The 22,166-nt window shown below is 40.6% G+C and overlaps 1 protein-coding gene across 1 annotated transcript in view; it reads right to left on the minus strand.

The window, feature by feature from the left end:
• Positions 1 to 215: 215 nt before the first annotated feature.
• HCLS1 (hematopoietic cell-specific Lyn substrate 1) overlaps positions 216 to 22,166 on the minus strand; it is a 33,955-nt gene continuing 12,004 nt past the window's right edge. The window contains exons 5-14 of the mRNA XM_061404009.1: positions 21,090 to 21,200; positions 19,235 to 19,289; positions 4,844 to 4,954; positions 3,936 to 3,991; positions 3,258 to 3,327; positions 2,462 to 2,673; positions 1,940 to 2,044; positions 1,187 to 1,430; positions 1,018 to 1,086; positions 216 to 819 (exon numbers count right to left, since the gene is read on the minus strand). Of these exons, the coding sequence (XP_061259993.1) occupies positions 683 to 819; positions 1,018 to 1,086; positions 1,187 to 1,430; positions 1,940 to 2,044; positions 2,462 to 2,673; positions 3,258 to 3,327; positions 3,936 to 3,991; positions 4,844 to 4,954; positions 19,235 to 19,289; positions 21,090 to 21,200 (1,170 nt within the window). The 3' untranslated portion in view covers positions 216 to 682. The remainder of the gene's footprint in view (positions 820 to 1,017; positions 1,087 to 1,186; positions 1,431 to 1,939; positions 2,045 to 2,461; positions 2,674 to 3,257; positions 3,328 to 3,935; positions 3,992 to 4,843; positions 4,955 to 19,234; positions 19,290 to 21,089; positions 21,201 to 22,166) is intronic.

Below are 22,166 nucleotides of genomic sequence, written 5' to 3' on the forward strand. Positions count from 1 at the left end.
CCAACCTAACTGCCATTCTCCAGGCCCATCTGTTTTTGGACTGGATATCAGTATAGTCTAAGGAAAAGGCACAGCCCTTGACACCAGGGTTCAGAGTGATGGGCAATGGTTGGAAGGACTTTTCTGAATATGCGAAAGAGGGAAGAAAATTACTTCTACCTGTAATGAGAGTTAGGGTCATTGAGGGCCACGTAAAAGTACTATTTACCTCAGAATAGAGGTGAGCCATGGTCCCACTTTATTTCCAATTTAGTACCCATCAGAGAGAAGAGTCAGAGATATCTCTGCAAAGAAGGAAAGTGAGAAAACAACACATGTAGGAAAACTAGGAAGACATACCTTGCCATGCAAACAGCCAGGAAGCACAGCACTCACAAAGGGAAGCAGAGTTAGGGGTGTGGGTAAGAGGGGGCACTCACAGGGAAGGAGGCGGGGCCACAAGATAAGCATCCCTGAGATCATCCTGGGTACGCAGGATAGAGAAGACACCGAGCGGAAGGAGAGCCCCCCTTCTTCATGCCATCTCTGTCCAAACCCTGATGGAGAGGGAGAGGGAAGTCTGCCTAGAACTTCAGGCAACTCATGACATCCTGTCAGACGCTTGCAGCAGAAATGGAGAGCAGCTGGAGGCAGAGCCACTGGGGATATGCAAAGTCACAGTGCAGCAAGAAGACAGAAACAGTTACTGGAGGAGCTTGACATAATTTGCAGGGAAGAGTCCAAAGTGGCCGTGGCAACGTCCCCGCCACCAGCCCTCGTCCACCATCTCAATGTCAGTGATGACATCATCTGGGTCAAAGGAAATCTCATCACTTCCCTCTGGGGAGAAAATTGACAGACTATTAGGATGGTCAGGCAAAAATCCCTCCACCCCGTGCCCCCTTTAAACCTCAGGAAGGGAAAGAGGCCTGTCCTTGATGCCAAGTCTGGGGCCCTATTCTGACCCCCAGAATCCACCCGCCTCTCATGTATCAAGGGGCTCCAGGCACCAGACCCCTCAGACCACTCCCAACCTACCTCCTTGGTAATCATACAGGGCTACAGCTGAGATCCCAGCTCCAGCCCCAGCTGGGTGGCCTGATGATCCTGCACAGTGAGAAATATGAACATGGTCTTACCAACATGGAGAAGGAAAACAGACAGGTCCTTCCATGTAATGGGGGAATTCTTCTGCCCCACCACTCACCAGCCAGAGTGGAAGAAAAAGAGGGATCCTCAGGCTCGAGCACATCCTCATAGTCTGCCTCTGCTTCCTCATCCTGCTCATGTCTGTCTATCTCCTCAACATCCTCATAGTCATTCTCAGGCTCGGGTTCAGGCTCGGGTTCGGGCTCAGGCTCAGGCTCAGGCACTGCTTCATACACTGGCTCTTCCTGCAGCTGGAAGACTTCTGGAGTCCTGGGGGGCAGAGCTGGGGCCTCCTCATTGTCCTGAGAAAAGACAGTATACTTGAAGCAAGGTGACTTCTGTGTACCAGGAGCTGCCTCTCCAAAACGTCCCAGTGGAGGACTGCTGGGCCCTATCATCCACATGCCTTCACTTCCATGTCCATTCCTGGCTCCTGCTAACAGCCTCTCCTAGGGAACAGTCTCTCACCCCTCTTCCTTCTTCAACCTCTTCCCACATCCATCCACTCAAAACACCTACCAACAGACGATGTTAATCGAAGGGGAATGTAAAAGGTATGAGGAGAAGGAAATGGAACACAAGTCAGATTCCTTGGGAGACCAGGAAAACAGTGAAGCAAAATCTAAAAGGGGAAAAGATGACAGCTAGGATGACTAACTGTCCTAGTCTGCCCAGGACTGGGTGGTTTCCCAGAATATAAGACTTCCAGTGCTAAGGTCAGGATAGCCCCAGGCAAACCAGGGTGGTTGATCAGCCTGCAGGACATGAGGAGATGGGAAAGGTGTGGATCTTGGGGGGGCGGTCTGCTTACCTCTGGGGGATCCTGCCTTGAGGGCAGGGCAGGTACTGGTTGTTCCCTCTTGGTTCTCACAGGCCCAGGCTCTGATGACGGACAACTCGCTGCTGGAGGCCAGGCCTGTGAAGGATGAAGCATCTCTCCAGTGAGCAAGAAACTTTATCTTCTCTCCTGTACTGGAACACCCCTTCCTGTCTCTGCCAATTCACATCTATCATTCCTCAAGATGGGCTCCAACCTGAAATGACAGCTCCTTCCTCTTGTTCTTGCAGCAGTAACTGACTACACTGCCTGGTGACCTATCTTTTGTTGAACCATGTAAATCTTGGGGTTTTTTCCACTGAGCATTCTCATATGTATATATGAAGCTTAATTACACAATTAGATTGAGATCTTCTGAAGACAAGGATAACAATTGTAGATTTTGCTAACACAGGGGAGTTCTGGGTCTTACTTTTTACTAAGGATACAGATCCCCTTAGGCTCTTGTCTGGGCAAAGAATGCTGGATGTGGATCCCGGAGGGCTGAGCACTTACCTCTGAGGAGATTTTCTTAGGCAATGGGGCTGGCGCCGCCGGCTCTTCCCTAGTGGCCACTGGTTGCTGAGCCTCATGGCTCATCTTTACCAAGGCCTTTCTCTCTTGTTGCTGCCTGGCCATCTGTTGTGCCTTCTCCTCTTCCTCCCGCTTCCTCTTTTCCTCTGCCATGGACTCAAATTTTGCCTTCAGCCCACGGGCACCACTAGAAGCTACAGACACAGTCAAAAAAATTAGGGTTGTCTTGGGTCAGAAGTAGAAGAGTAGCACTGGAAAGAAGAAGAGTCAGTTAAACATCCAGAAGAAGAGAAAATCAAGAATGGAAATGGAGGTAAAGAGGTATTAATGAAGGAACAAGGGGCTTAGAGAAGGATAAGGTAGCCCTGGAGCCTAGATTTTCACATAGCCAGACCATGTGATCTCAGGCTCTTACTCCTTCTAAAGCTTGGTCCCCTAACCTGCATCCTTCCTGGTCCACATTTCTTAAATCTATATACCCTCAGGCCACCATCTACCCACTGTCCCCCATCCAAAGTTCCTTTCCCTTTGTGTTCTTCCCAGATGGCTCCCCTCATCCCTGTGTTCTCTACATACAGTTTTTTCCCCAGTGTCACTCAGATATCCACCTAACCTAATTTTTTTTTAGGAGAAAGAATCTGGGAAGATGAGGGTAGGGGTCAAGTCTACCTCAGCTAACCTAGGTAGTTAAATGCTTGGAGTAGGTAGTCTAGGAAGAAAAAAAGAATGAGAAGGCAGAGGAGATTGAGGAGAACAGAGAGAGGGAATTAAAACTCACCAGCCTCTATGGGTGTTGTCTTCTTGTAAGCTGTGGTTGGGGCCTCCATTTCATTGAAGCCAACAGCACTCTGCAGGTAGAGGAATAGTATGTGCAGTGGTGGGGAGAGGGAAGGGGGCGATAGTGACCCAGAAGGCAGTAGCAGGGATTGGGGCCACTATAGGAGGTCTCCCTAAACTTTTGATGCTCAGTAGTAGTTAGGGTATTCAGATATTGTTGTTTTGCTTCAGAGAGATGGGTGAAGAAGTTCTAGGCTTGTAGGACTGGCTCTCCCTTTAAAAAAGCTCAGTGTTCCTGGAATCTCACATCTTTTAAGTCCAGTTGCCTGGAATGCAGGAGTACATGAAGTACATGCAGTACATGAAGAGGTGTAGGGAAAGACTGAATGGAGTGGGGCTAGGTTACTGACTGAGTTAATCAATACCAAGCAATCAATGAAGTTTTAAACACTTTTCGCTGGAGTTTGTCTGCCTCCCTGTCTCTCTCCACCTCCTCACTCTCCTTGATAAAGCTCAGGCTTCAGAAGACACACCCATTAGATGCTGAGGGCAGTCAATGGGAAGAGCAGGACAGTGCAGGGCACCTAGCTTTGCTCATCCTTGTACCCACTTTGCCTCTCACTCTTCTCCATGTATGTCAGGGAACTTTTCCCAAGACATTGGTGTTCTGGTGCTTTACCTTATCCACTCGGTCCTTCTGGATGCCATACTGCCCGCCAAAACCCTTGGCATAATCTGCAGGATGGAAATATCTGAGAGTCACAATAGGAGTTAAGTGCTAGAAATGTATGGGAAGAGGGAGTAGGAGCAGTGGGAAGGAGGACCAGAAGACAGGAATGAGGAAAACAGAGAGACCGATGAGGAAGTATGTTAGTCAGGAATAGACAGAGGAATGGGTGGGAAAAGATGAAAAAGGATGGGAAAAAAAAATACCTGGGAGAGAATGGAGATATGAGACATGGGAAGAGAGAAACAAAAGAGAGAGAAGTGGCAGAAAAGGGCAAAATATAAAAGGAAGAAACAGGAAAAATTAAAGCGAGAAGTTGCTGTATAGCATAGGGAGCCCAGGCACTCTGTGATAACCTGGAGGGATGGGATGAGGGGAGGGGAGGGAGGGGACATATGGATAATTATGGCTGATTTACATTGTTGTATGGCAGAAACCAACATAATATTGTAAAAAATTTTTTAATTTAAATTTTAAAAAATATAAAAAAAAATTAAAGTGAGCCCCCCAGCCATCCTCTCTGTGTCCCAGGGAGGAAGACCTCTCTCTGTGAAGCAGAGGGGCCCCTAAGACTCACAGCCAAATCACACTCTTGCCATCAGCCAGCCCACCCGTCTTCACCCATTCCTCAATGACCCCTTCTCTTTGGTCACCTTCCTGTGTCCTGCTCCTAAGCTTGCTGCTCTCCTCTCCATCCCTGTGGGTCTCCCCCCACCTACCCCCATACAGGTAATGCATACTCTTCACCCTACCACTTCCTGCATGACTCGTATTCTGGGTCCTCTGTGTCAACTTTCAGGAAGAGCAGAAGGAGGGCTCCACGTACGCTATGGCCTCCCTCCTCTCCAGCCCCAACTCACCTCTCTGGGATTCATGTTTCTCTGTCTCTCCCTTGTAGTCATATCCGAGAGCTGCCTTGTCCCGTTTATCCGCCTCTATCCCATAACGGCCACCAAAGCCACGAGAGTAATCTGCGGTGGAAGGAGCAGTTGTGAGAGCCCACTCTCAGTCCATGGGAAAGTGCTTGGAAGAGGAGTCAGGAGGGGTGGGTGCAGGGTGATGGGGCCTGGGAAGATAGCGGGGCCCGAATCAAAGGGAAATGGAGTTCTAAGCCAGCCTTTGTAAGTTTTAATTCAACAATGTTCACTCTTTCCCTCATTTCCATTCCAAGATAGAAGATTATTTCAATTTTTTCCCTTCTTCAAAGAAGGAGAAAATACAGAGAGTGTAAGGAGAGACATCCAGAAAAAAAGACAGATGCATGTGAACTACATGTCTTTCCCTAATTCTATGCAAACACTGGTAATTTGAGAAAGATATAATGATCTTTTTAAAAAAAAAAAAAAACAATAAATCTCAAAAGAAAACAAGAAAAAAAAATTCCTGGTTCCAGGAACAAACAGATGAATCAAAATAGTAGATATGATGGTAATTATGAGCTGACACAGAAAACCCAAGCTGTTTTCAGTCACAAATTTAGTGCCTAGAGAATAGGATATAGGATCTGAGGTTCTAGTTTCTATACAAGAACAGGTAGCTGGAGCAAGAAAGTAAGGCTCTGCCCACTTCTATAAAATAATTCTAGAAAAAGTCTACTACTTGTCCAGGGAAATGGTAAGAAGAATTCTAGTTTTTTAGCATTTGGAGAAGATTTTACCTATGAGATTTGTAAGCTCCAAGCCTGCACCTGAATGTGTGAGATACAAATATCCAGTTTCATACTACTTATATTATACAGAAATTCTAAGCTGAGAGATTAATTGAATACTGATATAGGAAAATATATACCACAGAAAGGGTTAGCATCAGAAAGATGACATGAATAGGAGACAAAGTGGACTTAAAGACAAAATGCATGATAAGAGACTTAGCACATGATAAAAGGGCAATTTGTCCTTCATCAGGATTAAATACGATGAATCAAAATTATCAGAATCAAAATTCATGAAACAAAGATGAAAGAGAAAGAGACAAATCTATGACTATAGTCAAAAATTTTAACACTCTTTTCTAACTATTAATAAAAAATTTAGACAAAAGGGATCTATTAGAGAAGTCCCAAACAACATTATCAACAAGACCTAATTGACATTTATAGAATATTACATCCCCAAACTTCATGATATATATTTTTCTATGCACATATACCAGCCACCAAGATAGACCATATACTTGTTCATATAAAAAGTTTCAGTACATTTCAAAAGATTAGAATATGAGATATCATATCCTCTGATTATAGTAGAATTAAACTAGAAGTTCATAACAATAAAATAAGAAAATTTCCCAAATTCCTGGAAAATGAGCAATTACACTTTTAAATGACTCATGGAGCAAAGAAGAAATGAAAAGGAAATGAATATTTTGAACTGAATAAAAAAATTAAAATATATATAACATTGTGGAATGTAGCAAAAACCGGGTGTTTCCCAGGTGGCGCTGGTGACGAAGAACCTGCCTGCCAATGCAGGAGACGTAAGAGACATTCAATCCCTAGGTCGGGAAGATCCCCTGGAGAAGGGCACGGCAACCCACTCCAGTGTTCTTGCCTGGAGAATCCTGAAGGCAGAGGAGCCTGGCAGGGTATGGCCCATAGGATTGCATAGAGTCAGACACAACTGAAGTGACTTAGCACACACACATATAGTTTTAAGTACCCATGAAGTAAGCAAAGGTTTAAAATCAATTTTCTATGTTTCTACCTTAACAAGAAAGAACCAACTAAACCCACATTAAAATGAAAGAAAAAAAAGTACTGAAAAGCAGAATTCAATAACATTTTAAAAACAAGTAAACAATGGAGAAAATGAGCAAAGTAAAGATACTTCTTTGAAATTAATAATAAATAATATTAAAGAACCTCTAGCAAAATAATTAAAAAGAAAAAACTACAAATTAATAATATCAGTAGTAAAAGTGAACATGTCACTTATAGATCTTACAGAGGTTGAAAAAAGAATAAGGGAATACTATAAATGAATCTATACCACTATATTTGAAAATATAGATAAAATGGAAAATGTCCTTGAAAAGCATACATTACTATAATAAGAAAAAAATCAGAAGACTGACTAGACCTGTATCTATTTACAAAATCGAATTCATAATGGAAAACAATAATTGTAAAGAGAACATGGTCTTTACTATTAAGACCCTGGAACTCAGCCAGAAATAAAGGCAGAATTTCTCTGATGGGAAATATTCTCAATCCAGGGCACATAACAAATATCCCTGTCTCCCCACTGAAATAAATTTGCAAAATGTAATAAATTATAAACTATCAAAGAAATAAATAACCATGATGGAAAATAGATTAGTTGAACAGAAGAATTGGCGTCCCCAAGAGTTGCAAATAGTATAACAATGTGAAAGAAACTATAAAATGAGTATTTTAAAAATAACTAAAGTGCTTAAAGAAAGGGAAAAATTTAATGAAAGCAATATGAGATTAAGGAAAAGGAATCAGCAGATTTGCAATAGAATCAAAGGGAACTAGTACAAATGAAAAACAAATGAAATAAAGTTGAAAAATTAGTGGATGACTTAAACGATGGTTAAATACATCTGAAGGAAGAGTTAGAGAACTTAACATAGATCCAAGAGGATTACCCAGAACGCAACATAGCAAGATAAAGAGATGAAAGTAGAGAACAGAAATTAAGAGACATCAAGAACACAACTCGGGGTGGCAGTCCCAAGATGGCAGAGTAATAGGGCAGGGAGACCCCTTTCTCCCCTACAAATTCATCAAAAGATCATTTGAATGCTGAGCAACTTCCACAAAACAACTTCTGAATGCTGGCAGAGGTCACCAGGCACGGAGAAAGGCATTCTCTTCAAAAGGAGGTGAGACAAAATATAAAAGGCAAAAAGAGAGACAAAAGAGTTAGGGAGGGAGATCTGTCCTTGGGAGGGAGTAGTGAAGGAGGAGACATTTCAAACAGTAGGAAACCCTCTCACAGGCGAGTCTGTGGGGAGTTTTGGAATCTCAAAGGGCAACATGACTGGGAGGAAAAAAAAAAAACACCCACAGAATAGGCGCCTAACTCTGCCAGCAGAGAAGTAGCCCAGACATTTGCATCTGCCACCAGCGAGCTGGCGCTGGACAGGGAGGCACGGGTGCCATCAGCGGTCCTTAGGGTAAGGTCTGGGCCTGAATGCTCTCAAGGAGCTAAAGTGAGATAGCAACTCAAACTGTGGGATTGTCAGAGAGGGAAAAAAAAGAGAGAGAACTTTCCTGCAAAAGGCTCCAACTAGCAGCCTGGCCCACTCACAGAACTAAGGATTGAGCAAATACCAAAGAAGAGCTAGCTGGCTGCATACAGACCCCTCCCCACCCCCACCAGAGGCAGAGAGGCAGATGTGCAACAACCAGAGCCAGAAGGCAAGGGGCTGCTCCAATCTCGGCCCCAAAGACTAGCATCCTCCACCAAACTGGGAGCAGGCTTCCAGTTGCTAACCATGTCTTCCTGGATGGTTGACATCTGCCAGGAGGGTCGCAGCCTGAGATCAGCTCCCCAGAGGAGACACACAGCACACCTGAGACAGTCTCACAGCACACCCAGGAAGCTGAGCGCCCAGGACCAGGGACGTGATTAAGATGTACGTCCCCCTTGGACAGTGCGCTTGCCAAGCACCTGGTCACCTGAGCTGCTTGGACGAGGGAAGGGCACAAAACACACGCTCAACCGAATCTGTGCCCTTGAGGCATACCCGAGAACCTGACCCAAGCAGCTTAAACCTGGGAAGTGCAAAAAACCCAGGGCCTGCTTTGGACAGTGCCCTGCAAAACACCCTGCAGCCTGAGCAGTGTAGACCCAGAAAGCACACGCTGCTGTGAGCTAGGGCAAATCCATTGTGGTCCATACACTGTGAGCACTTCCCACACACACCAGCAATATTTGTTTGTGGTGTTCTTCCCTCCCCACACCACAACTGAACAAGTGAGCCTAAATAAGTGACCACCTTGGCCCCCTTGTGTTGGGGTGGAAATTAGACACCAAAGAGACTTGCAAACAGGAAACCAACATAAACAAAGAAGAGGGAACTGCTCCAGAAGTGACAGGTGCAACAGATTAAAACCCTGTTGTTAACACTGATTAAGCATTGGAGGGGGCCTATAGACCTTGAGAACAAGTATAAGCTGGAACAAGGAACTATGTGAAACTGAACTGACCCCACACTGCTCACAACAGCTCCAGAGAAATTCTTAGATATATTTTTACTATTATCACGTTTTAATTTTTTTAAATTTAATTTCTTTATTACTCCTTTAATTTTCATTTTTATAACCTACTATTGCTTTGCAAAAAAAAGACCCTATTTTAAAGCAAATTTCATATATTTTTTTTTATAATTTTTGTGATTGATTTTGTTTTGTATTTTTAATATTGTATTTTTGAGAGTCTAACCTTTACTCTAGATTTTTAATCTTTGCTCTTTGGTATTTGTTATCAATTTTGTACCTTTAAGAATCCAATCTTCAGTATCCATTTTCACTTAGGGGTGTCATTACTGGCTTGATTGCTGTCTCCCCTTTTGACTCTCCCTCTTCTTTCCCAGGTCACTTCTATTTCCTCCCTCCCTCTTCTCTTCTCTGCTTAACCCTGTGAATTTCTCTGGGTGTTCCAGGCTGTGAAGAACACTTAGGGAACTGATTACTGGCTAGATTGTCTCTCCCCTTTTGACTCCTCCCTCTTCTCCTTCTGGTCCCTCCTCCCTCTTCTCTTCTCTGTGTAACTCTGTGAATCTCTCTGGGTGTTCCAGACTGTGGGGAGCACATACAGAATTGATTACTGGCTAGATTGTTCTCTCCCATTTTGACTCTCCCTATTCTTCTCCTGGTCACCTCTATCTCCCTCCTCCCTCTTCTCTTCTCTATGTAACTCTGTGAACCTCTCTGGGTCTCCCTTGCTGTGGAGAATTGTTTCACCATTAACTTACATGTTTTATCATCAGTGCTTTATGGATGGAGAAGTCTTGAGGCTGCTGCTGCTGCTAAGTCGCTTCAGTCATGTCCGACTCTGTGCAACCCCACAGACGGCAGCCCACCAGGCTCCCCTGTCCCTGGGATTCTCCAGGCAAGAACACTGGAGTGGGTTGCCATTTCCTTCTCCAATGCATGAAAGTGAAAAGTGAAAGTGAAGTCACTCAGTCGTGTCTGACTCTTAGTGACCCCATGGACTACAGCCCACCAGGCCCTCCATCCATGGGATTTTCCAGGCAAGAGTACTGGAGTGGGGTGCCATTGCCTTCTCCAAGGCTACTGTAAGAATAAGACTAAAAGCCAGAGGCAGGAGGCTTAAATCCAAAACTTGAGAACATCAGAGAACTCCTGATTCCAGGGAAAATTAAAAGACAAAAGCTCATCCAAAAGCCTCCATACCTACACTGGAACCAAGCTCCACCCGAGAGCCAATAAGTTCCAGAGCAAGACATATCATGCTACTTCTCCAGCAAAGCAGGAATGCAGCACTGACCATTAAAAGAAAAGCTTCCCAAAGCCATACCAAACCCATAGACATCCCAACGTTCACTACTGGACACTTCATTGCACTCCAGAGAGAAGAAACCCAGCTCCACCCACCAGAACACAGACACAAGCTCCCCTAACCAAGAAACCTTGACAAGTCACTAGTCCAATCCCACCCACAGATAGCAACCTCCACAACAAAGAGGAACCACATACTTCTAGCCTATAGAAAGGGCACCCCCAAACAGAGCAATTTAAACAAAATAAAAAGGCAGAGAAATATTCAGCAGGTAAAGAAACATGAAAAATGACCACCAAACAAACAAAAGAGGAGGAGATAGGGAGTCTACCTGAAAAAGAATTCAGACTAATGATAGTAAAGATGATCCAAAATCTTGAAAACAAAATGGAGTTAAAGATAAATAGATTAGAGACAAGAATTGAGAAGATGCAAGAAATGTTTAACACGGACCTAGAAGAAATAAAGAAGAATCAATCAATAATGAATAATGCAATAACTGAGATCAAAAGCACTCTGGAGGGAACCAACAGTAAAATGAGTGAGACAGAAGATAGGATAAGTGAGGTGGAAGATAGGATGGTGGAAATAAGCAGAGGAAAAAAGAAAAAAGAATGAAAAGAAATGAGGACAACCTCAGAGACCTCTGGGACCATGTTAAACACCCTAACATTCAAATCATAGGAGTCCCAGAAGAAGAAGACAAAAAGAAAGGGCAAGAAAAAATACTTGAGATAATAGTTGAAACCTTCCCTAAAATGGGGGTGGAAATAGCCACCCAAGTCCAAGAAACCCAGAAAGTCCCAAGCAGGATAAACCGAAGGTGAAACAGCCCAAGAAACATATTAATCAAACTAACAAAGATCAAACACAAAGAGCAAATGTTAAAAGCAGCAAGGGAAAAGCAACAAATAACACACAAGGGGATTCCCATAAAGATAACAGCTGATCTTTCAATAGAAACTCTTCAGGCCAGAGGGAATGGCAGGACATACTTAAAGTGATGAAAGAGAAAAACCTACAACCCAGAAAAGTATACCTAGCAAAGATCTCACCCAAATATGAAAGAAAAATCAAAAGCTTTACAGGCAAGCAAAAGCTAGAGGATGCAGCACCACCAACCAGCTCTTCAACAAATGCTAAAGGATATTCTCTAGACAGGAAACACAGAAAAGGTTTATAAACTCGAACCTAAAATGAAAAAGTAATGGCAATGGGATCATACTTATCAATAATTACCTTAAATGTAAATGAGTTGAATGCACCAACCAAAAGACAAAGACTGGCGAATGGATACAAAAACAATACCCCTATATATACTGTCTACAAGAGACCCACCTCAAACCAAGGGACACAAACAGACTGAAAGTAAAGGGCTGGAAAAAGATGTTTCATGCAAATGGAGACCAAAAGAAAGCAGGAGTAGTAATACTCATATCAGATAAAATAGACTTTGAAATAAAGGCCATGAAAAGAGACAAAGAAGGACACTATATAATGATCAAAGGATCAATCCAAGAAGAAGATAAAATAATTATAAATATACATGCACCCAACATAGGAGCACCTCAATACGTAAGACAAATGCCAGCAAGTATGAAAGGGGAAATTAACAGTAACACAATAATAGTGGGAAACTTTAATATCCCACTCACACCCATGGATAGATCAACCAAACAGAAAATTAGCAAGGAAACACAAACTTTAAATGATACAATGGACCATTTAGACCTAATTTATATCTATAGGATATTTCACTCCAAAAAAATAAATTTCACCTTTTTCTCAAGCGCATACGGAACATTCTTCAGAATAGATCACATCCTGGGTCATAAATCTAGCCTTAGTAAATTTTAAAAAATCGAAATAACTTCAAGCATCTTTTCTGATCACAATGCAGTAAGATTAGATGTCAACTACAGGAAAAAAAACTATTAAAAATACAAACATATGGAGGCTAAATAACACACTTCTGAATAACCAACAAATCATGGAAGAAATCAAAAAAGAAATAAAAATATGCATAGGAACAAATGAAAACATGGTAACCCAAAACCTATGGGATTCAATAAAAGCAGTGCTAAGGTGAAGGTTCATAGCATTACAAGCTTACCTCAAGAAACAAGAGAAAAATCAAATAAATACCCTAACTTTACTAGAATAAGAAGAAATGAAGAACCCCAGGGTTAGTAGAAGGAAAGAAATCTTAAAAATTAGGGCAGAAATAAATGAAAAAGAAACAAAGAAAGCTATAGCAAAAATCAACAAAACTAAAAGCTGGTTCTTTGAGAGGATATATAAAACAGACAAACCATTAGCCAGACTTACCAAGAAAAAAAGGGAGAAGAATCAAATCAACAAAATTAGAAATGAAAATGGAGAAATCACAACAGACAACACAGAAGTACAAAGGATCATAAGAGACTACTATCAGCAACTATATGCCAATAAAATGGACAACTTGGAAGAAATGGGCAAATTCTTAGAAAAGTATAACCTTCCAAAACTGAACCAGGAAGAAATAGAAAATCTTAACAGACCCTTCACAAGCACGGAAATAGAAACCATAATCAAAAAAAAAAAAAAGAAACCATAATCAAAAATCTTCCAGCAAACAAAAGCCCAGGACCAGATGGCTTCAGAGTGAATTCTACCAAAAACTGAGAGAAGAGCTAACACCTATCCTACTTAAACGCTTCCAAAAAATTGCAGAGGAAGGTAAACTTCCAAACTCATTCTATAAGGCCATCATCACCCTAATGCCAAAACCAAAGATGCCACAAAAAGAGAAAACTACAGGCCAATATTGCTGATGAAAATAGACTCATTTAACTCAGATGACCATTATATCTACTACTGCAGGCAGGAATCCCTCAGAAGAACTGGAGTGGCCATCATGGTCAACAAAAGATTCCGAAATGCAGTACTTGGATGCAATCTCAAAAACGACAGAATGATCTCTGTTCGTTTCCAAGGCAAACCATTCAATATCACAGTAATCCAAGTCTAGACCCCAACCAGTAATGCTGCAGAAGCTGAAGATGAACGGTTCTATGAAGACCTACAAGACCTTTTAGAATTAACACCCAAAAAAGATGTCCTTTTCATTATAGGGGACTGGAATGCAAAAGTAGGAAGTCAAGAAACACCTGGAGTAACAGGCAAATTTGGCCTTGGAATATGGAATGAAGCAGGGCAAAGACTAATAGAGTTTTGCCAAGAAAAAAAATCAGCCATAGGTATACATATGTCCCCTCCCTCTTGAACTTCCCTCCCATTTCTTTTCCCATCCCACCCCTCTAGGTTGATACAGAGCCCGTTTGAGTTCCCTGAGACATACAGCAAGTTCCCACTGACTATCTGTTTTACATACAGTAATGTAAGTTTCCATGTTACTCTCTCCATACATCTCACCCTTTCTTCCCCTCTCCCTGTGTCCGTAAGCCTGTTCTCTATGTCTGTTTCTTCACTGTTTCCCTCCAAATAAATTCTTTGGTACAATCAAACAAACAAAAAATACTTAACAAAATTCTAGCAAACAGAATGCAACAACATATTAAGAAGATCATACATTATGACCAAGTGGGCTTTATCCTAGGGATGCTGGTTTGTCCAGCATTTGTCAACATTCACAAATCAATCAGTGTGATATACCACATTAACAGATTGAAGGATAAAAATCATATGATTATCTCGATAGATGCAGAGAAAGCCTTTGACAAAATTCAGCACCCATTTATGATAAAATCTCTCCAAAAAGCAGGCACAGAAAGCACATACCTCAACATAATAATAGCCATATATGATAAACCCACAGCAAACATTATCTATCCTAAATGGTGAAAAATTGAAAGCATTTCCCCTAAAATCAGGAACAAGACAGGGGTGCCCACTCTCACCATTACTATTCAACACAGTTCTGGAAATTTTAGCCACAGCAATCAGAGAAGAAAAAGAAATAAAAAGAATCCAGATTGGAAAAGAAGAAGTAAAACTTTCACTGTTTGCAGATGACATGATCCTCTACATAGAAAACCCTAAAGACTTCACCAGAAAATTACTAGAGCTAATCAATGAATATAAAAGTTGCAGGATATAAAATTAATACACAGAAATCCCTTGCATTCCTACACAGTCACGAACAATGAGAAAACAGAAAGAAAAATTAAGGAAACAATCCTATTCATCATTGTGATGAAAAGAATAAAATACCCTGGAATAAATCTACCTAAAGAAACAAAAGACCTATGTATATAAAACTATAAAACACTCAAGAACAAAATCAAAGAGGACACAAATATATGGAGAAATATACTATGTTCATGGATTGGAAGAATCAATATAGTGAAAATAAGTTTACTACCCAAAGCAATCTATAGATTCAATGCAATCCCTATCAAGCTACCAATGGTATTTTTCACGGGACTAGGACAAATAATTTCACAATTTGTACGGAAATACAAAAATCCTCAAATAGCCAAAGCAGTCTTGAGAAAGAAGAATGGAACTGGAGGAATCAATCTGCCTGACTTCAGACCATACTAAAAAGCTACAGTCATCAAGACAAGTCATTAATACGGGCACAAAGACAAAAATATAGATCAGTGGAACTAAATAGAAAGCTCAGAGATAAATCCATGCACCTATGGGCACCTTATCTTTGACAAAGGAGGCAAAAATATACAATGGAGAAAAGACAATCTCTTTAACAAGTGGTGCTGGGAAAACTGGTCAACCACTTGTAAAAGAATGAAACTAGAACACTTTCTAACACCATACACAAAAATAAACTCAAAATGGATTAAAGATCTAAATGTAAGACCAGAAACTATAAAAATCCTAGAGGGAAACAGAGGCAAAACACTCTCTGACATAAATCACAGCAGGATCCTCTATGACCCACCTCCCAGAATATTGGAAATAAAAGCAAAAATAAACAAATTGGACCTAATCAAACTTAAAAGTTTTTGCACAATGAAGGAAACTATAAGTAAGGTGAAAAGACAGCCTTCAGAGTGGGAGAAAATAATAGCAAAAGAAGCAACTGACAAAGAATTAATCTGAAAGATATACAAAGAGCTCATGCAGCTCAATACCAGAAAAATAAACAACCCAATCAAAAAATGGGCCAAAGAACTAAACAGACATTTCTCCAAAGAAGACATACAGATGGCTAACAAACACATGAAAAGATGCTCAACATCACTCATTATAAGAGAAATGCAAATCAAAACCACAATGAGGTACTATCTCACACTGGTCAGAATGGCTGCTATCAAATAGTCTACGAACAGTAGATGCTAGAGAGGGTGTGGAGAAAAGGGAACCCTCTTATGCTGTTGGTGGGAATGCGAACTAGTACAGCCATGATGGAGAACAATGTGGAATTCCTTAAAAAACTGAAAATAGAACTGCCATACAAACCAGCAATCGCACTGCTGGGCATACACACTGAAGAAACCAGAACTGAAAGAGACACGTGTACCCCAATGTTCATTGCACCACTGTTTACAATAGCTAGGACATGGAAGCAACCTAGATGTCCATCAGCAGATGAATGGATAAGAAAGCTGTGGTACATATAAACAATGGAATATTACTCAGCTATTAAAAAGAATGTATTTGAATCAGTTCTAACGAGGTGGATGAAACTGGAGCCTATTATACAGAGTGGAGTAAGTCAGAAAGCTTACCAATACAGTATATTAATGCATATATATGGAATTTAGAAAGATGGTAATGGTGACCCTATATGTGAGACAGCAAAAGAGACACAGATATAAAGAACAGACTTTGGGACTCTGGGAGAAGGCAAGGGTGGGATGATTTGAGAGAATAGCATTGAAACATGTATATTACTATATGTGAAATAGATCACCAGTGCAAGTTCAATCCTCCAAACAGGGCACTCAAAGCCGGTGCACTGGGACAACCCAGAGGGATGAGATGGGGAGGGAGGTGGGAGGGGGGTTCAGGATGGGGGAACACATGTACACCCATGGCTGATTCACGTCAATGTATGGCAAAAACCACCACAATATTATAAAGTTATTAGCATCCAATTAAAATAAATAAATTAAAATAATTTTTTTAAAAAGAACACAACTTATCAAAATATTTTGAATGCAGTGAAAGCAGTGCTCAGGGCAAACAATACATCCATTAGAAAATAAAAAAGATCTGAAAATCAGTAATTTAAGTTTCCACCTTAGGAAATAGAAAAAGAAGAACAAATTAAGCCAAAAGTAAGCAGAAAAAAGAAACAAGAATTAGAGCAAAAAATCAGTGAAATTAAAAACAAGAAGCCAATAGAGAAAATCAAGAAAACCTAAAGCTTACTTGAGAAGATCAGTAACATAGATATGCGTCTAGTCAGGCTAACTAAGAAAAAAAGAGAGAACATAAATTACTCATACCAGAAATGAAAGAGGCTACATCACAACAGATTTCAAGGAAATTAAAACAACAATAAAATAATACTATGAACAATTTTATGCCCACAAATCTGATAACATACATAAGATGGACCAGTTCCTTGAAAGCTGCATCTGCCAAAACTTACACAAACAGAAACAGATTATCTGAATAGGCTTGTATCTACCAAGTCCACAGTTTGGCAGTTTCTTACAAAATTTAACATACCCTTGTTATAGGATCCAGTGTTTGTACTTCTTGGTATTTATCCTAAAGAGTGGAAAATGTGTATCTACACAAAAACCTGTGCACAGAAGTTTTTAGCAGGTTTATTCATAATTGCCAAAACTTGGAAGCAATTAAGATGTGTTTCAGTAGGTAAATGGGTAAAAAAAACTGTGGTCCATCCATCCAAAGGAATAATATTCAGGACTAAAAAGAAATTAGCTATCAAACTATGAAAAGACATGGAGGAAACTTAAATGCATATTACTCAGTGAAAGAAGCCAATCTAGAAATGCTACATGGTGTGTGATTTCAACCATATAATATCCTGCTACTGCTGCTGCTAAGTTACTTCAGTCGTGTCCGACTCTGTGTGACCCCATAGACGGTAGCCCACCAGGCTCCACCATCCCTGGGGTTCTCCAGGCAAGAACACTGGAGTGGGTTGCCAGTTCCTTCACCAATGCATGAAAGTGAAAAGTGAAAGTGAAGTTGCTCGGTTGTGTCTGACTGTTGGCAACCCCATGGACTGCAGCCCACCAGGCTCCTCTGTCCATCAGATTTTCCAGGTGAGAGTACTGGACTGGGATGCCATTGCCTTCTCCTATAATATCCTGTAGAAGGCAAAACTATGGAGACAGTATCAGTGGTTGCTGGGGAGTGAGGGAAATGAACAGGCAGAGCACAGAGGATTTTTAGGGCACTGAAAATACTTTGCATGACAGTATAATGATAGATATATGTCACTATACTTTTGTCCAAACCCACAGAATGTACACCACCAAGAGTGAACCCTAAAGTAAACTATTTGAGTGATTTTGATATATCAACGTAGAATCATCCTTGACTTAAAAAAAAAAATTCTGATCAATAATGATGATAACGGGGGAGGCTATGCATGTGTAGGGGCAGAAGTGTATTAGAAATCTATGTACTTTTCTCTCAATTTTGTCATAAATCTAAAACTGATATAAAAATATAAAGTTTTTTTTTTAAGCATGTATGAGAGAGAAGAGAGTGAAAAGTTCTAATACACACCTGAGTTCCAGAAGAAAGAATAAAAGAGAAGAGAGGAGAAGCACTACCCAAAGAGAAAATGTCATATTGAAAGTTATCTCTCAGGTTGAAGAGGAGCAGCAAGTCTCATATAGAATAATAAAAATAGATCTAACACCTGGACAGAGACTGATGATATTTCAGGATATCAGAGACAAAGGAAAAATTTTTCATGAGACCAAAAAATAAAATAAATTAAAAATTTAAGAGACAAGACATGCTATCTACAAAAGAATGTTGATTAGGCAAACCCAAGAGAAATGCCAGAGATGATGAAATAGTATCTTCAACATGATGAAGGGAAAATAACAATGAAGAATGGATCAAAATAAATTTGTTTTTCAGACAAAGTCTGAGAGTTCTTTCATAAACTGTCACTGAAAGAATTATCAAAGGATATACTCTAGCAAGAAGGAAATAGAGGAAGCAAGGAGGAAACAATGAACTAAACAAGGATGAGCTAGGAAGTTTGTAAACACATTGGTCAGTTTAAATAAGCATTCACCTAGTAATAATAATGATTAATTTGGGGGGGTTTAAAAACAAACAGATGGAACCAATATACTGGATTACAATTATCCAGTTTTTACAAAGATTTTAGAATGTAGAAGAAATATAATTAAATTATTCCATGTTTCCTGTATTACTCACGAAGAAATAGTGACTAATTTTAAGTCACAGATACGTATTAATAGTTAGGAATAACTTCTTAAAATGAAGGAGTATAATATCTTATTTTTAATCCATTAAAGGGGAAAGGGGACTAAAAAAATTGACCAATGATGTAGAAAGTGATGAAGGAGCGACTTCACTGGCAGTCCAGTGGTTAAGACTCCATGTTTCTACTACAGGGGGCATGGTTCAATCCTGGGTCCAGGAATTAAGGTCATGCATGTCACATGGCATGGCCAAAGGGCAATAAAGCAATAAAGGAGAAAGAAGCAAGCACAGGCTTGGATTTTAAAAATAAAGTGGTGGGGAACTGGGTCATGGAACTAAAGGGAGTTGATGATGGCTGTTGGGAGCTGAAGTCTGAGCAGTCAGGTTGAAGTGCAGGGTCCTTGCCTTTCTGAGATGTGTGTTTCTCCACTTCTCCTTTGTAATCAAAACCAACTGCTGACTACAGAGAAAAGGAGAGAGAATCAGTTAGAGTCAAAGTTAATGTTTCCCCTTCCCTCACATACCCTTAACACCTAACTCAGCCCAGGAGTTAGTTATAGGGGTTCCAAGCTGAGTATAGGAGTCCAATGTAGAAACAAACAGTACCCTGACAGGCTGTTGTAAAGGCAGCATAATACAGAGCAATGACCACAGGCTCTGCACACAGATAGATCTAGATCCAAATCCTAACCTCACTTCCCTTTTTATAGTTGTGTAACTTTTTTAATATTCCTGAACCTCAGGTTCTTCAAACATGAAATAAAAATAGGTATATCTGTCTTACTAACTCAACTGTAAAATGATTCCAGTATATTTGGGATATTGTGAGGACTAAATGGGAAAGCGACAGAGAGTGTAGGTCACTCATTAAGTCAGTGTTTTTCTTCCTAACTCTTACTAAACTAAAATGAGACAATAACTAGAAAAGTGCCTTGTAAACTATAAAGCACTGTGCACATGTTAAGTGATATCATCCTATACTGACTGATTACACTACACTTCTCTTTTCTTACACAGCAGCTCAAACCCAGAGATGTGGATTTTGTTGGATAAGAGGCAGCCAGGAGAATCTGGATCCTAGCTGCTTTGGGCCTGGATATCTTGGCAAATACCTAACATAGCTGTGTCCCCAAATGGCGTAGTAATTATGAGTCTCTAAGCAAGTCTATATTTTGCACTTTAAAAGCTATTAGTATGTATTTTTTTCTTTATTTACAAGACACACTGGCTGTTAAGGTGAATAGTTTGTAGCTGGTGAGGCAGAAGATGAAAGAAATAACAATGAAAAAGTAGGCAAAGGCAGAAGGGGGGCCAAGATGGAAGGGAAATTCTACCCTGATTAGAGAACATTACAAGCTCCATATTTCCATTACTGCTTTTAAACATTATCCTCTATGGTTCTCCTTTACTTTACAGTATGTTTTTAATTTTTCTGTGCTTTATTTTTTTAACGACCTACAATTCAAATAACATTCTAACACTTAGCTTTAAGGATTCAGGCCCACTTATTAACAACTGCAAGTTAAAAAAAATTAAAAGCTCAGGTAGCAGTGAAGATAGCCTTTCTATGTGCTGCTGTGGGGCAGAGATACTACTTTGCACCATAAAAAATGAGCTCAAAGAAACTGATCTACTAAGATGTGACAATGAGAACATGAATGAGTTATCAATCTTACTCTCCTGACCACTCTGTCATCTGTACTCATACTGTCCTTTCTTTTTCTCTCTCTTCACAACTCCTCTTTGTACAAAGAAGTCCTTAAAAACACCTGGACTGTAGCCAGGTGGTGCTAAATGCTGTGAAAAGTAACATTTACATTCTAAAAGTAACCTTAATTAGTGGTTTTACTTGATTATTTGCTACCATCGTAATAATATTTCAGCTGATATTTCTGTTTTCCTGAAAGGCATAAATATTTATAAGACTTTGCTATTAGGCCAAAGGAGGAGCTTTGGAATTTCCACTTTTCTCTTCATGCACACAGGACTGAGAAAACCAATGGCTTAGGGATTCCTGATTCAGAGTTTGAGAGTCTTCGTCTCTTTTAAATGAACACCTTTCAGCTCAGGATGTGGCCTCCAACAGTGGCACCAAAGAACTCGCTGAGGTAGTTGTGAGGACCCATTCTCACGATGGACCCTCCTTGAGACCACTGCCCCATCTTTCCACAGGAGAAGCACAGGCCTACATTCAAGGTATTGTTGGTAAGTCCCACATGATCTGAGTTGGATGGTGCAGGGAGAGAGTGCTGTCACTTACCTTGTCTGCCCGGTCCTTCTCAACTCCATATTTACCCCCAAAGCCTCTGGCAGCATCAGTCTGAGAAGAGTGCTTCTCCACCTCAGCAACGTACTCATGGCCCACGGCACTCTGAGAAAAATCAAGGTGGGAATGAGTAAGTAGATAAAAAATGACCAAAGAAAAAATAAAATGATGCAGAGATAGGACAGGATGTACGAATACAAGAAATTTCATTCTGGGCCATACTGATAACCTATGTTGATATATACTGTATATATACTATACTGATAATCTGACAGTAGTGCCAAGGAACATGTAATGGGAGAGCACCGTAATTCTTTCTGGAGCTGTGCACATCCTGCTTCTTCTTTAATACCACTAGGAGCCCATCCTCTAGGAAACTCCCATAAGATGGGTTGGGAACCAGGAGGATAGAGACTGCATAGACAGAGTGGTGTTTAAACCAGAAACAAAAGAGGCTGAAACAAGGGCTTTGTGTATCGAAATAGGAATGAGTGTAGTTACCAAGGAGAGACCTAAGGGGACTGACAAGATGCCATAGCCAGGACTGAATATTTCTCTAACACAACCAGGTGATTTTGTTTTGCATCTTTGTTCCTGTAAGACCATCAAGGCTCCGAAGTGCCACATGAGCCCTGATATTAAGTGACTGACTCTTTATGCCAAATGGGGCTGGTAGACAATACCATGCGTAGTCATGACATAAAATTTTATTTTTTAAACACCCTCTTCCACTTTTTCCCCCTACCATTTTCTACTTGGTTTTGAAAGGTATGTCCCTTTCAATGTTTTGACATGGATGCTTTAATAACCTTAGAACTGAATAATACTTCAAACCAAATGGGCTTCCCTGGTGGCTCAGATGGTAAAGAATTTGCCTGCAACGCAGGAGATCCAGGTTAAATCCCTGGGTTGGGAAGATCCCTTGGAGAATGAAATGGAAAACCACAACAGTATTCAAACCAAACAGTGATACCTTAAAGAGTCTCAACTAAGAAGAAATTAGAAAGCTTCCTCTTCCTCCTGCATTTCCAATTCCATGCTGACATAAATACAGAGACTGATGTGAAGCAC

The sequence above is a fragment of the Bos javanicus genome, chromosome 1, assembly GCF_032452875.1.
Source record: "Bos javanicus breed banteng chromosome 1, ARS-OSU_banteng_1.0, whole genome shotgun sequence".
NCBI lineage: Eukaryota > Metazoa > Chordata > Mammalia > Artiodactyla > Bovidae > Bos > Bos javanicus.